General features: G+C 51.6%; 4 protein-coding genes across 4 annotated transcripts; 3 read left to right on the top strand and 1 right to left on the bottom strand.

Annotated features, from left to right (window-relative positions):
- Nucleotides 1–1,327: 1,327 nt before the first annotated feature.
- BCR38DRAFT_331805 (hydrolase, alpha/beta fold family) lies at nucleotides 1,328–2,920 on the top strand (the record flags this gene model as incomplete). Its single annotated transcript, XM_040855092.1, has 6 exons — nucleotides 1,328–1,963; nucleotides 2,016–2,151; nucleotides 2,207–2,321; nucleotides 2,376–2,490; nucleotides 2,554–2,682; nucleotides 2,738–2,920. The coding sequence occupies 6 exons, from the start codon at nucleotides 1,328–1,330 to the stop codon at nucleotides 2,918–2,920; spliced, it is 1,314 nt and encodes a 437-aa protein (XP_040721209.1).
- A 655-nt stretch (nucleotides 2,921–3,575) lies between these two features.
- BCR38DRAFT_14348 (uncharacterized protein) lies at nucleotides 3,576–4,950 on the top strand. The gene is made up of 2 exons (XM_040853650.1): nucleotides 3,576–3,992; nucleotides 4,055–4,950. Exons 1-2 carry the CDS (start codon nucleotides 3,829–3,831, stop codon nucleotides 4,743–4,745), a joined length of 855 nt encoding a protein of 284 aa, XP_040721208.1. The 5' UTR covers nucleotides 3,576–3,828; the 3' UTR covers nucleotides 4,746–4,950.
- A 2,016-nt stretch (nucleotides 4,951–6,966) lies between these two features.
- BCR38DRAFT_404681 (uncharacterized protein) lies at nucleotides 6,967–8,208 on the top strand (the record flags this gene model as incomplete). The annotated part of the gene is made up of 3 exons (XM_040857864.1): nucleotides 6,967–7,063; nucleotides 7,186–7,317; nucleotides 7,463–8,208. The coding sequence occupies 3 exons, from the start codon at nucleotides 6,967–6,969 to the stop codon at nucleotides 8,206–8,208; spliced, it is 975 nt and encodes a 324-aa protein (XP_040721207.1).
- Nucleotides 8,209–12,127: 3,919 nt separating this feature from the next.
- Nucleotides 12,128–14,643, bottom strand: BCR38DRAFT_331149 (MIF4G like-domain-containing protein; the record flags this gene model as incomplete). The annotated part of the gene is made up of 2 exons (XM_040855033.1): nucleotides 12,128–14,451; nucleotides 14,574–14,643. 2 exons carry the CDS (start codon nucleotides 14,641–14,643, stop codon nucleotides 12,128–12,130), a joined length of 2,394 nt encoding a protein of 797 aa, XP_040721206.1.
- Nucleotides 14,644–15,192: the final 549 nt, after the last annotated feature.

Raw genomic sequence — 15,192 nt, 5'->3', positions numbered from 1 at the left:
CCTGGCACCGTTGCTGATAATCTTATGGTTGTTGTTCGGGAGGAACTGTTGCGGATATTGGGGCGACTGCGCAGTGACTGGGGAATTGACGTGTGGAGAGTTCACGCGCGGCGGAACAGGTTGCGGGGGGTATCGTGAATGCTGCTGTTGTTGGTTCGCTTGATAAGAGGGCATGGGGGACGTCGAGGGCATCGGTGGAGGCATCTGCTGCCAGTCCATCTGCTGTGGTTGAAGTTGCGACTGCTGTGCATACTGAGGGTGCTGGTTGCCCTGTGCATATCGGTGATTCGACTGTTGAGAATAATCGTTCATGCGGGAGCCTCCGTGTGGCTGCTGAGCCGGCACACTACTCGACATCTGGCCAATCTGACCATAGGCAGCGCTGGGCTGGGAGTACTGCTGGGGCCTATGGTTGAAGTTGGGATCGTAGTTCTGGAACTGGTTGGCCTGGATGGAGGCAAAGTTGGCGTTTTGCAGTTGCTGCTGCTGCTGCTGCGGATACCAAAGCGGCACGGAAACGGCATTCTGGAACTGGTGCTGATACTGCTGCTGCTGCTGCTGGAACTGCGGGTTGCCGTAGGCATCAAACCCGTTTTGAATGGGTTGCTGAGGCGGAGGCCATGAACCTGGTTGGCCATTTTGGTCGCTGTACCCCGACCCAGGGAAGGAGCCGCGATATGTCATAATTTCATGGCACCTGCCGTGAATACCTTATATCAACCCAGCAACACTTTCAACCGACCATCGTTGCCTAGGGTGTATTTTCGAACGCATTTAAGCAGCCGCTTGCGTATTCTGCGGCCTCGAGGAAAATCGTTACAGTCGTTTAGGGCGCATTTCGAGAAACCATGGGCCAGAGTGCGCGGTCGCGTTGGAAACGGCACACGAGGTTAAACTGATCAGGTGATTGGGAAGGTGCAGGCGGCCCAAGCGCCGCGGAAGTGAGCCGCACTTTGGACCCTGTCAATCGGGTTACCAGATCTTCGTCGGAGCATTCACTGCGAATCGATAAAAGTGGCTTAAAGTGGAATTGCGGTCAATCGCTTAAACCGACCGTTTTCCATACGTCTCGAGAAGGTAGGACGTGGTGCCGGTGAATTAAGGAGGGGTTACCACTCAACATACAAGAACTTCATTCAGTAAGCCGAGGCAAGTGGGGTGACATCTTCGGTGTCAGCATTTGATGCGTGATTCTGAAGATTGTTCGCTATTCCTTGCAGTTGACCACCAGAAGCTGGTAGGGGTTGGAGTTTGCGACTTCACAAGTCGTCTTCAGGGTCTATAGGTGGCTGAGAACCATTGAGCTCCTGCACTCAAGTTACCAAAGATGGATTGGCTTGGTCGAGCCAAGCTCGACTTCCACGCCTCTGCAACACCAATCACTGTCAAGGAGAAGGATGGTTCCTCCAAAAGCTTTGTGGATGTGTGCAAGGAAACCGTTCCCACTTGCCAGCTCAACCCGCTGCTCTTCAACGGGCATCTTCAGACTTGCTGGACAGCCGCTATCAAACACGCGCCTCCAGTGCACTACAGACGCAAGCTCTTCGAAGCCGATCACAGTGGCTATGCTGGCAGCTTTGCCGTGGATTTTTTCGCCAAGGACCCGTCAGAAGAGGAAGACGACTCATTGCCCCCAAGGACAGTGTACTTCAGCAAAGATGAGCTTCTCAAGATAGGCTCTGATGACTCGCGGCCCATGCTTGTTGTTTTGCACGGGCTCTCTGGTGGTTCGCATGAAGTCTATCTCAGATATGCCATCGCGCCGTTACTTGAAAGCGGCGCTTGGGAGGCCTGCGTCGTCAACAGCAGGGGCTGTGCCAAGAGCAAGATCACGAGCGGGCTTCTCTACAATGCGAGGGCAACGTGGGATGTCCGACAAACGGTCAAATGGCTGAGGGAGACATTTCCCAATCGCCCATTATTCGGAATCGGCTTCTCGCTTGGCGCCTGCATTCTTACCAATGTAAGTTGCTTGACCTTGTAGTGATTGTTGCTGTCGCTGATTATACGGCCAGTATCTTGGTGAGGAAGGCTCAGGATGTCAACTCAAAGCGGCACTGGCGTGCGCGAACCCATGGAATCTGGAGACGTCGAACAACGCTCTAAACCGGACTTTCATTGGCCATCATGTTTACTCGAAAGTTCTTGGCAGTGAGTAATCCCTCTCATCTATCTAACCTGGCATCGAGACTAATGCCTGTCACAGCCGCCATGAAGAAACTAGCAGAGACAAACAAGACAGAGATCAAGAAATACACAGACTTCGACTTAGAGAAGATCTCCAAGCTTACGTATCTCTACGAATTTGATAGAGAAGTACAGTGAGTGCTAGCCTACCCATACGTCACCTGCAGCTGTTGACGGGGTTCCATTAGGTGTGCTGCATGGGGATACCCCACAGAGAACGCATATTACCGCGATGCGTCAAGCGTTGACTCTGTAATGGCCATACGGATTCCATACATGGCAATCAACTCAACGGATGACCCCGTAAGTACAACCAGTCGGTACGTCCCGCGAGGCCGAACATGATGCACTAATTCGTCGTCACAGATCTCATCGTACGAAGCACTGCCAGTGCAGGAGGTCAAGCAGAATCCGTACACAGTCCTCTGCACGACGTCGCTTGGCGGCCACCTCGGATGGTTTGAGCCCGGTGGTGGGCGCTGGCACAGCCGTCCCGTTCGTTGTCGCTATTGCGTGCTGCCGCTGGGAAGAAGCTAATATATCCGGACAGGTCACAAACTTCATGAACTACATGGCATTCGAGGCAGACCTTGAACCCCTCCAATCCAAAAGCAACGGTGGCACGAAGACCTATCATGGGGGAGCTATGTTTGATCCTAGTAAGCGAACTCAAATACCCCACCCCTTCTGGTTCGTCCCAAGAGCAAAGGTTGCTGAACGAAACTTTCTCTAAAACTTGTCTTGAGACGAGACTGTACCCCTAGAGTCGTCGTGGGAATGTAGGAGCAGTGGTTGCTAACCGGTGTATCAGTGCGTCGTAAAATGCAAGTACATCTAGACGTAAGTGCTTAATGCACGGCCGTGGAGAGAACCTCAACACCGTCACTTGCGGAATGGACGTTTGGTAAAATATGTAGACGTGTATACTGAGAGCTCGGTGGATTTCGTCGGTATCACATTATAGAAGGCGCGGCTGTCTAGAATTGACTTGGGCGACGGGCGTCACATAGAGGAATGGGTATAACATTACTAGAATTGACTTGTAATTTAGTTCCCTGTCCTTTGATGCGCCATGGTTATTGCTAGACATTTTATCGCTAATGCTGCTCGACCTCCAACCGTAGTCATATACCATACCTTATGAGCAAGTATGAAGGATATTATCCTCCGTGGTTGCTTACTAACTTTGCTGCTTTTGCATACTAGTTTGGCGATAACCCAATGAATGGTCGAATGATGCAATGCTGTCTTGGCGCATTGCAAATGCCGCCCCGAAGGCCCCGCGTACAGTGGACTCCCACTGATGGTCACACTTCGGCCACAATGGTCACCCGGGTCATTTCCGGCCGTCACAACGATGAAAAAAGTTCCATTCATTGCTCGCGTTAGATCCACCGTTGAACGAGCCCCTGGGACAGATTGTGTATGATAGGGGCCAAGCTTCGAATCTTCTACTTCTTCCTCAATTTTCTCTTGACTTTTGCTTGTGCTTGGTGATTCTCGTTGCATGGCTGGCTGTGGTGCTGTTGTAGGCTTGTATTTTCCTCCGAATCCTCCGCGCAACGCCAAGGGCTGCCATCTCGTTTTCTACAGCACGCCCTCCGACTGCAGCTGAGATCACCAGCGAAGCCAATCTTGAACATGTCCTTCTTCACGTCGCTCCTGGGCTATGCCGCGCCCATATTTCTGATCCTGTCCCCCATTCTGTCGTACAGCGATCAGGCGCTGTCGATGCACCGGACGCGGTCGAGTGCGGGCTTCTCTCTCGACATCCCGTTGATCATGCTTGTGGCGTCTATTCTCAGGTTCGGCACACTCACTAGGCAAGAGCTAGCTGGTTGGGGAACAATACTAACCTAGGCTTCAGGATATTCTACTATCCGGGCGCACGCTTCGACACTGCCCTCCTCGTCCAGTCGTTCTGCATGATCTTTATACAAGCCATCTTGCTCAAGATCGCCCTCGACAACCGACCTGGTCCCGCTTCGAAGGGCGGAGATGCCGCGACTCCTTTCTCGGGTGGCGCCTCGGATGGGCTATTGGGAGGAAAGAGGCCGTATAACTTCTGGCAATGGCGCAGCCCGAAACCGTACTGGCAGTTCCTGCTGTACTTGTTCATCACCTTGACCGTTCTCGAGCTCATGCTGGCGCCGTTCGGCTACATATACCCGGGGTACTCGGCGCTCATTGGATACATGGGACTTTCGATCGAGGCGACGTTGCCGCTACCCCAATTGTTCGCCAACGCGCGATCGCGGTCGTGCAAAGGGTTCCGTCTCTCGGTTTTGGCTAGCTGGCTGCTCGGAGATGCGATGAAGATGTTTTGGTTCTTCACCTCTATGACGGCAATACCCTGGGCCTTCAAGCTGTGCGGCATTTTCCAAGCATGCTGTGACTCGCTTCTCGGGATTCAATACTTGATGTTTGGAGAGAAGGAGGTTGCCACGAGGGTGCAGCAGTGGCCCTATGCCGGCATCAAGCCTCATCTCCCGAGGATGTCTAACGGGATGCGGACACCTACAGGCAGGATGACTCCGATTGGGGAGAAGACGTATTAATTCCAAGTCGTCTGTTGGTTCTAATCGATCTATGATCTGTATTATCATGCCATGTGAAATCCGAACTCCACTTTCCTACTGTGCGAATAAAGGCCAATTCAATCTCTACTCGAGGAAGTATGCATCGTCGATCTGGAAATTATATTAATGCTGCAAGTTGCCGTGTGGTTGTGTCCAATCTTTGGTGTGACTGGAAGAAGTTGGGCCCTGTTATTGGGAGAAACATGAGCTCATACCTCTTTGAAAGACGTGCACTGACGTGCGTTAGGGTTAGCGAGTACAACCAACACCGAGAATACAGCAACCATACACAAGCCAATTCAGTCTCAATGGTTCTTGTAGACATACCAACGCTTGAGTGAATTATGCCGGACTAAGGCCCAAGTTCAATCTAGATTCCATATGCTCGATGCACTTCAAAGACTCAATGTTGATAGTGAGTCGGGATAGTCCACTATCTAATCCACACGCAATGGCACGGCAATCCGCGAGGTGCAAGAGCCTATCGAGACAACCGATTTGCCCTTCAGTTCCCAACCACCTCAAATTTTGTAGAGCCTTCTCAGGCCACCACTTTGCTTCAACCTCAAATTCGGCCATTACCATCCCCATTCCGCCCGTACAAGACGCAGGAATTTGCTATATATATACATGCCGTAAGTGATATTTTAGCTCTCTGTGGATACGCTCAAATATGTGCTTCACTACAGGACTTCAATACAGCCTGTCAACCACTCTGAAAGCCGCATGACTATAACAGCTTTGATAAGCCTTTTCATCATTATATCTCCAAGTTCTCTTTCTGGCGCATGTGTGACTATACTCGCTGCAAGACATGGAACAAATTGACAGAGCTAAAGCAACTGACTTGGGTAACTCAGGCCACTTGATAGACCAATACCCTTAGTACCCTTGGTCAATAAGTGGAACAGGAGCATTCCTCTTAGCTTCACTGGATGAGCAGGAGTTTGCACACATCCGCAGTCTACTCTGCATGAGAGTCTCCACCAATGCTTAGTACCAACACTCCTTCTTCGGAAAACAACAACAGAACATATTGGCGTCAACGAATATTTCACACCTCGGTCGTTCGAAGCACAACATACTAAGGTGAGTCCCTAGTCTAAATATATTATCATGCCACTTTCTCCATTTACAAGCCGGCGGCTACGTCTGCATCCACAGACAGGAGCGGTGGAGGTCACAACCACATGTCAAGTGCCCCTATCGAGCCTGCGTTCACCCATGGGCAAGTTGCCTGGTTCCATTCAACAAGGGCTAGTTGTCTATGTTCACTCGGCGAGGTCTAGTACCCACGTTCACCTGGAAACATCCAGTTACCTATTTTTACTTGGGGCTGTTTAGTTGCCTTGTGCCTCCCTCGATGCGTTGCCGTCTGTCTCTGGGACCACTTTTCCATCATCTTGCAAACTCCAGACAAAAGCGTACAACCCGCTGCGTCCAGTTCTTTCCTCCTGCTACTTGATCCCCAAACTAAACCATCAAAGTGGACTTGATTCTAGCAAACTCGACAAATTTTGTTACAACCACCCTGCGTCAGTTCCGAGGCACCTGCCACCGTCAAACGCAGAGTGCAAGTGACATCTTCGGCCGTGAAGTTGCGTAAGTACAGTGCCTAGTATCTTCCCCTGATGAAAATTCAAGAATCTCATCTTGTCACAACGATAGGATTGTGATCTGAGTTCCAAAGCTGGCAGTAGGCACCGACAGCTCGTCCCTACGTCTCACCCTTGGAGGCTAACACATCACAGCTGTGCACCACCTTGAGGCTCTGCATTAGTTCTTGCCTGAGCAGCTTCTTCATTACATCTTAGACCACAGCTTACACATTGGAAATTTGTCGAGTGCGGCAGGCACCTGGTACCTGGCCAAGCAGGTTCATATCCATCTCACTTGTAAGTCGCGACTCTTCACGAATCACATCCCAGAGACTGCACACCAAGGATCAAACACAGGCTCATCACCTCACCGCAGAACTGCTATCCAAGCTACAACAGCTGGTTGTGCCTCAGCCAGTGTCATCTGCCCCTACTAGTTCTGAACCGCATACAGATTCATCACCTGGCGCGACCCATCACGCAGCCATACACTCTCCTTCTCAAGCAGCCTTCCACCTTAACGGCCTAGCAATCAAGTCGGAAACTACCATCGACATCTTTATCCTTCTTCATTAACCTCTTCCTCCCACTCCATCGTCATAATGGCTCCCGCCAAGACCAACTTCCGCACCTACGAGGCCCAGACCCGTCTGCTAGCGGCCGTCATCGCCTCGGCTGGCCCCAAGCTGGATTTCAAGGGTAAGTCGTACGTGTGTTTCGATCCTTATTATTACTGTTATTCCATATTCCATCAAATGCGATATGGATCCCCCTCAAGTTGTGGTGGTGATTCTAACCAGCATGTTCTTCAGCCATTGCAGAGCGCGTCGGAATGGGCGCTACAGTTTCATCCATTGAGCATCGCTTTCGTCCTATCAAGCTGCTGGCCAAAGCCCAAAATCTTTGCGTCGAGCAGGGTGAGGACCCTACTGACCTTCCGACCGAGCCTGGAGGTAAGATTTGTTGTTGTTGTTGTTGCTGCTGCTGCTGCTACGCAATTGACCACACTCTTCCATTCACGCGAATCCGTTTCTATTTTCTTGCTGTTTCATTGCTTCCCAAGCTTGCTACTTCAGAGTCGCTAATTATCTGTAACAGCCATTCAAGCGCTCTTCGGTGAATCGACCCCTGATGGCATCGAGTTCCAATTCCGCAGTATCAAGAACCTCGGCAAGGCTCAGAAGGCCGCCCTCGCCGCAGGCCAGGACCCCTCCAAGGTCCAGATCGGTAGCGCTGCTCCCGGCTCGAAGGCTGGTGGACCCTCTTCTGCTGCCTCGACGCCTGGCGATCGCAAAATTGCCGCCACCCGAACCCCCGGAAGCAGGGCCGGCACTGGCAAGCGAAGCGTTGCTGGCAAGAAGCGAGCTGTCGATGTTGTCAGCGATGACGATGACCTGGGCAACAGTGACTACTCCCAGGATGTGACCCCGTCCAAGCGACCTTCCAAGATGGCCAAGCCCGCCACGGCTATCAACGCCAACGCCAACGCCACCTCGTCCCTGAAACTGGCCAATGCTCAGCCCGCCCAGACCGGAACTCAGTCCACCTTTGCCGAGGGACAGTGGTACTTCCCTCAGCCCATGATGCAAGCCGCTTCCCAATCGTCCGCCGGTCCTACCCTTCCCGCTGCCTACCAGGCTGATGACGACGATCTCATGGAGATCCCCCCTCCCCAGGCCCGCCCGAAGCCCTTCAAGCAGGAGCTGCCCTCGTCCGTCATGTCCCAGGCCTCCGCTAACGGTGGCTATGGCAATGACTTCGGCTCCTACGGCTCTTTCGAGGGTGACGCCCCCATATCTGCAGTCCAGCTCAACTATGACATGCTCTCGGATGGTGAGGCTTAGACCCATCGTCGACATCCTGTCAGCTTCCACCAAAGCTCAGCGTCAATATATACCTCTTTACCCCCTCACCCATTTCTTTGGCCTGGCGGGTTTGCATGAAAAGTTCACGTCTCGACGTATAGACTTGGGCTTTATGAGTTTTTCCTAGGCAACTCCCGCGATTCATTTTCGGCATGGCTCTCTCTCACTCAACCCATGATACGAGGACGTACCTTCCTCCCTACTTCAGCACCGATGAGTCACTCCGGAATTTTAATCAGTAAAGCAGTCAGTTTTCAGCTATAGTTCTTCTCGCCTCTCGCATGATTCATCCACCTCTTCTGGATCTAGATAGTGTCGTCACGACTATCTTTTGGACTACACTGGGGGAATACTTGCAGAGAGCTAGAGATAAACAGGCCCAAAACCCATGTGTATTTTTAGGTTCCTAAATGGACAGAGGCTTCTCAGATAGTGCATTAGTGCGTTGGATTTTGATTCCAGTCGCAAAAGTTCGGCGTGCTCGATGAATTCGATGATTACCACTAAATGCCTCTTACTTTCTGCGTCTGAATTCACATTAGTGACTCGTGGTCAAAATCCCTGCGCAAGGTGCCTTTCAGGGAATGACGGCTCCACGAAGATGTACTATTATCCCGCCATGCTGCGGATTATTCGCGCTCCTTGCTTTCATCCTCGATGTAATAAACATAAACTTGATATTTGACTTGGACCAGAAAACATTCAATCACTCGTCTTCCCGGCCTCGAAGACCACGCGGCGTAGACGGGAATATGTCACACATAGCCCACACTACCACTGAGGAGTGATGCCATCTTGACAGATCGCTCTTCCAGTGGAGTCACTCACCAGATGAGGATGTTTCATTAGTAGATTAGTACTACGTGGAGATGAAACCTCAGTATGAATCTAATTCATCAAATCTCTTAGCAGTGGTACGTAGATATGCATACGACAAGGTTTAGAACGCTGAGCTTCTGATGAACCATGTTGGATGATTCGGCAGTTCCAGTGTATATGTCACTGGTAGGCTACTGCAATGCTTTAAAAAGGCGGGATCGCAATGGGTTCCCTGAAATCAGGTATTGGCCGCCTACCTCGCCAACCGAGGCTTCAACACGCAGCCCCCGTGAGTCATCCTGCAGTGGGCAAGGGTAGGCGCATTCAATCCTGTAAATTTCGCATGGATGCTCCGGTCAATGTATGGCCTTGAAGCTAGGCGCCCCTTCAAAGAGCAAGCTAGTGCCGCGGGCGATGCTGGTGAAAGATCTACCCCAGCTTCCCTTTGATTCAGAAACTTCAAATCGTGATATATGACCAGAATTAGCATGGATCGCGGGCCCGGAGTTTGGGGGGTTTCTTGGACTTGATTGCGCTGCTTTTCCGTTTCTTGTCTGGAAGAGGGGACCCATAGAAGACCTTTTACGACTACGGAAGCTAAGACTACTATATTGGTGTTTTGACGGCGTTACAGAGCCAAGAAATTCATCAAGCCTCCCAGGATTCGACTGGCTGAACATGTAGCCAGTAAAATCTTTCTTTGGGCATTGTGTTGCAGATGTGTCCAGTCTCAGATCGGAGATAAGGATGAGGATGACAACGAGGACGGATACACCGATGGTCTCTATCAGCTGCGCGCTGTTTGGTGTCTGTTGAAGATTGTGCCCAATGAGAATGTTGAAAGCAATGACGAAGTGGTGTGATGGCAGCCAGAAGGTTGCAGACAACATCAGAGCATTCCAAGCCAAGTCGCAAGAAAAAAGATAGAAGAATGAGTACGTCAAAGAAGACAATAAAGGAGGCAAATGAACTCTCAATGCCTGGGTTAACCGTTGGGTGTTTGCTTATCTTCTTGACGATAGTCATCAAGCTCAGTTGTCGTTTCAAATTTCAACATGGTGCTGTATTATTTTCTCCAGGCGCAGGATTTGTGATGTCAACTAAGGAGTGGTAGTATTGAAGGTCGGGAAGGGAGCTAATCTGGGGAGGCAGTCAGCACATACTTACATACATCTCTAATACACAATTGCATTTGCAGATGACAGCACTCCACTGAAGGGCTTTTGCCGCCAATTCAATCACTTTGCAGGTTTCTCTCATGGGCTATATGAATTAGGGAGGTTCACTGGGATGCTACCAATGAATAATACGCACCCTGGGGTTTCCTGGTATCTGCATCATGTTCAACACTCTCGTCTATATACAAGCTCTATGCACAAGCACTCAAAATCATGAGGCTAATCAATGTCTAAACTTGCATCTAGGCAAATCAAACCAGCCTCAACTAATCACTTCCGGCTTCAGAACCCCCAACAATACCAGAACCTGGACGAGAAGGACTGCCCAGCGTTCGAGGACTTTCGCCAGCGTCCGGTCCTCTAAAGTGCACACGCAACCTTCCTTCCTCCCTTTCCTCCCTCCATCACTTCAATCACGCCCCGCAGTACCCTTCCCATGACATCCGCAATCTCGAAATCGTACTGCAGCTCCTTCCGGACATCACGCCCCAGCGTGTCGTTGGCCAGCAGAAGAATCTTGAGCGTCTTCCTCGGGGTCTCCGAAGTGCTGCGCTTGGTCCCGTAGGGCCGTAGGGGGTTCCGTGTGTGCAGTTTGGATGGCGGCTTGGGCCGAGAAGCTGACGGAGGAGAGTTTGATTAGGACGACGCGCAGGGGGGGCTCTTCTAGGAGTGAAATCATTTCGGCAAAGTTGGGACATGGAGCTTGGGGTTGGGTTTGGCTCAGCTGAAGAAGGAGTGCTTGGTGTTAGGGGACTGCTTGCAGTCGGAGGGCTGGCAGCCGCGCACTTAGTCCCATGTTTGGTCCTCTGGGTTGAACAGGTGGCAGTGATTTTGTCCACTCTCGAAAATACCCTGGAGAGTAAGATGCTGAAGCAGGTACACGATACTGTTGGCCTGATGACAAAGAGGGACGATGATTCTTGCTTGTCTTCTTCGTCTCGCTCCTCGTCTTTCTGAATATCGTACCGCATGCATGCAAAACTAGAGTCGTTATAGTGCTCATTGCCAGATTGTATCTAACAATTAGTGCATTCGCCTTGTCCACGGCCACAATCATCACAATTGACTTCTTCCCTTCTTCGCTTAGCCGGTCGATACATCTTGGCTCGAGACAAAACGACTTGAGAGACTGAACAGTTATTATCAATGAGATCGAAGCAGGTCGAGAACCGCTTTACAACGCGTCACGAGATTGATATCATGGGAGGAAGCTATTCGCTTCTTCGTTGTGCATATATTATAGGCGTCTAGAGGCGTTAGATGGGACCAGGGGAGCATACATTTGTCACGACAACCAGCGACACCAATCTCATTTTCGGCGGTTTATCAAAAGCAACTCATACTGCGCAGGGGTAATCAACGTGCTATCCGTATATTCAAATTGTCTGGCTTGATGCTATTGTCTCACCAAGTATTCTTCACAACAAGCTTCTTCCGGTACAAACGTCATCGATGAAGAGAAGAGAGGAGACACGCACGATAGATTAAATTCGTTGTTTGTCAACGTATGCGTAGGTAATCGTCCAACGTGACTGCCGTGCACAGTACAGACGGTAAGACGACCTTCGGATAAGAGCGTGTACAAGGCACTCATTAGCGGCACTTACCCTTGCAAACTGTGCAAGATATCTTGTGTTCAAATTTCGTAACAAGGGTTAATTCCATCTTGAGGCAAATTCAGCTATGTGAAGGGGGGGTAGGGGGAGCCGGGGGGGGGGGGCGCGCTCGTCGTGCAGGTACGTCTTTGAGGTGTATCAGCTAATACGCAAGTACCTATTCAGAATCGATGTGAATGAAGCAAAAGTATACAATTACGACCCCAGATCCCATCATCCGGCCGCAAATTTTGGTTCCAACTCCGAGCCTGGCAAATCATACATGGTCTGTACCTTGCGTCGCTCTCATGCCGACTGCTGCTGATTCGCCGTGGCCGTCAGGAGATATGCCTCCTCGATGGCGGATCGTCGTCGGAACACTCTCAGCCATCTCAATCCCCACCGCTGTACAAGTTCTTCCCTATTACCCCCGGCACCGTCCATGGGCTCGGCAGGGTCCATCATCTGGTCTTTGGTTCCTTGAGCCCAGCTGACCAAGGTGTCCTCCATACTTTTGAACAGCTCGCGCATAGCCGTGACCTCCGCCTCGGCAGTACCATCAGCCGCACCGCTGGTTGCAACCTGGCGAACTCGCGTCGTCACTTTGACTACGGTGCTAAACACAAGCTCAAAGACCCAAGCCTTGCTAAGAGCCTCGCCGCCGGAGCCGGCCTTGCCACTGACAAGGGCCCAGTCGATGACAGCACCCGGTGTGACGATGGAGTAGTTCAGCAGCTTCTCGATGATGCTGATAGCAGTTCCTGGATGCGCCGACCAATAAGTCACAACCGACGTAATGATTTGTAATCTGGCAGCTTCAGAGGCAGCGCCAATGTCCAGCAGACGATCCTTAGTGCGCTCGATGCATGCCAGTACATGGGACAGCGACTTGGAGCCCACCCAGCAGACTGCTGTCATGAAGACATCGGTGCTAGATACGAGAGGATCGATCGAGTGCTCTAGAGCAGCGGCATGGATGCGGTCAATGACTGGCTGCATCTCCTCATCCGGTGCCTTTCGTCTCAGTAGCGCAGCTAATTCTATGCCTTCGGCTGAGAAAGGGGTGTGCGCATCCTTGAACTTGAATGCAGGGGTGTCCTGTTCCTTCTCGGGACCGATGAGCCTCTGGTATGGCTCTGGAAGAGTGCCTTTGATTCGTTGAGCAAAACTAAGGCGAATCTCCTTGTCAAGGGCGCCAATGATGAATGCTTTGCACGGTTGGAGGTCGGGAAGCTCTACGTCGTCGACCCATTCGGTCCATTTCCACATGAAACCAAAATTGCTGAGATGGTGTGTGAACCAGTCGAGGAAACGGTGACCAAGCTCGAGGTCGGTACGATGAATGTTCTGGTACGACTGGCGAATGGCTCTGCCGAGACTAGGCGCGATGGCTGCAGGGGCGATCTTACAAGCCTCGGTGAGAACGGAGTGGTAGTAGACTAGCTTATGCTCAGGCGTTGGCAGTTGGAAGAGTTGTGAGAAGACAGCGTCGACTGCCACGTCCTCGGGTTTCCACGTCGATCGACCACCATCAATGTCTCGTAGTCGGTCAAAAGGTGTCGCCCGCTTGATGAATGTGCCGTCCGCAAAATAACAGTCCACATCGATCAAGTAGCGGGCCGTCACGTTACGGTTGAAGTCCAGAAGGTTAATCGTGTCCAGCAACCCGTCGCGAATCAGTGATGCCGCGATGTTGGTGACGGACGGGACCGACTCGATCTCCTGATTAACATAGACGGAGAAGTAGATCTCGGGGAACAGAGGCCGCGGGCCCGCAACGACCGTCTCAGGGATGGCGATGACAGGCAGGGCGTGCTTCTGAGCATTGTCCATCTTCTCCTGCAGCTCAACCTCCTCGAGAGGCATCTTCCAAGGCCGAGGCAGGCAAGAAAGTTCCCACCCATTGGTGGCCTCATTCTGCAGCTGCTTTTGCAGCAACCCGATCAAGCTGGAGTTTGCAGTTGGGCTGTCTTCGCCGTCTGGCGTGTGGAATGGGTCAATCAACACCTGCAACGCATGCGGCTCCGATGCGATGACTTCGGTTTTGTCCATGAGATCGGCCGCCTTCTGCTGAGCTTCCGGTCCCGGGGCCGCAGCCATAATGTATGGAATGGTAAGAAGGATGATCTTCACCAGTTCAGTGCCAATGGTGTCCTCAGAACTGCTAGTTTGCAGCTCTACAGCGCGATTGAAAAGCTCCTCCAGGACGGGGAACAGACCATCTCCCTCCAAACAACTTTGAAGACAGGCCAAAAACTTGAGATAGAGCTTAACATCGCGCCATTCACCCTGCTTAATCTTGTCTTCGGTTCGAGGGATGATGCGGGCCAGAACATCATTAACGATCTCGCCCTTCAGGGAGTTGGCGACGAGAACGACAGCGGCCACAAAGGGGATCTTAAGTGGTTGCTCGAGCACCATTAGACCGACCAGGTCGAGAAAGCTTTCCTTGAGCTCACTTCCATCGTAGTTGTCGGCGACGATGTGCGCAATGGACTGGACCTCCTCGTGCCAACGGCGCAGGGGCGATTCGGCCAGGGTCAAGAGCTGTTTGCGGATGCGAACGGGCAGGGGGGGCGGCTCGTTGTAACGCGGGCGGCGCTGTGGTCTGCGGTCGTATTCATCGTCATCTGAACAATTGTGAGCTCAAGTCGATACAAGCAATACCAACTCTTTCATGCGCGTGAGGCCATCCAATGGTAGTTGCCCCGGCGCGATCGATGATACTGGGCGGGCTGCTACTGGGACTTACCTCTGACCCGTCTCTTGCGGTTGTTGTAACCTCCACCTCCACCGCCACCTCTGCGATCGTAGTCGGCCATTGTCAAATTGCGACAATTGTGTAAGGTTGGGTTTGATCAAGCAGACCAGGAACTGCGAGTGGAAGCTAGCTTTCGTACTTGACGTGTGAGACGCGAAGCTTGGGACAGTGGGCCTCTTGGCCGGGGCGAGGCTGGTGATCAATGATGGAAATGTGGCTGAGGCGCTCTTTCCAAATTTGAACCATCAAAACCCCAGGACTTTGAACCCTGCAACACATCTCTCGGGTGATCTCATGGCTGTTAATCAGGTCAAGCAACTCGTTACAAATACTTCCTTTCTTTGGTTTTCTACCGAGGGAGATGAATTGACTTAGCAGAAATAATAAGGTCAAACCAGGTTGTAGTCGCATGTGTGCACTTGTCGCGACGGCGTATTTACTCCTATACCATTGCAATCACAGGCAATATTTTCAACAATCTCATAGCTAACTTTCAGCGTTTGAGCGAGTTAGATAAGGAGTGAAAGGAGAACATGAGGCCAGTTCGGATTCCCTAGAGCTAATGGCAGACTTGTCATGGCTACAGCAGCAAAATTGAATACCCGACCAT

The sequence above is a fragment of the Pseudomassariella vexata genome (assembly GCF_002105095.1).
Source record: "Pseudomassariella vexata strain CBS 129021 chromosome Unknown BCR38scaffold_1, whole genome shotgun sequence".
Classification (NCBI taxonomy): Eukaryota; Fungi; Ascomycota; class Sordariomycetes; order Amphisphaeriales; family Pseudomassariaceae; genus Pseudomassariella; species Pseudomassariella vexata.
Note: the sequence above shows the minus strand (reverse complement) of the source record. Positions and strands in the feature narration are given on the sequence as shown.

Bases quoted from the DNA above. Each gene is read 5' to 3' on its own strand.
- BCR38DRAFT_14348 (XM_040853650.1), top strand. From the start codon at position 3,829: ATGTCCTTCTTCACGTCGCTCCTGGGCTATGCCGCGCCCATATTTCTG. The intron at 3,993-4,054 runs GTTCGGCACACT...CCTAGGCTTCAG, and splicing joins CTTGTGGCGTCTATTCTCAG to GATATTCTACTATCCGGGCG.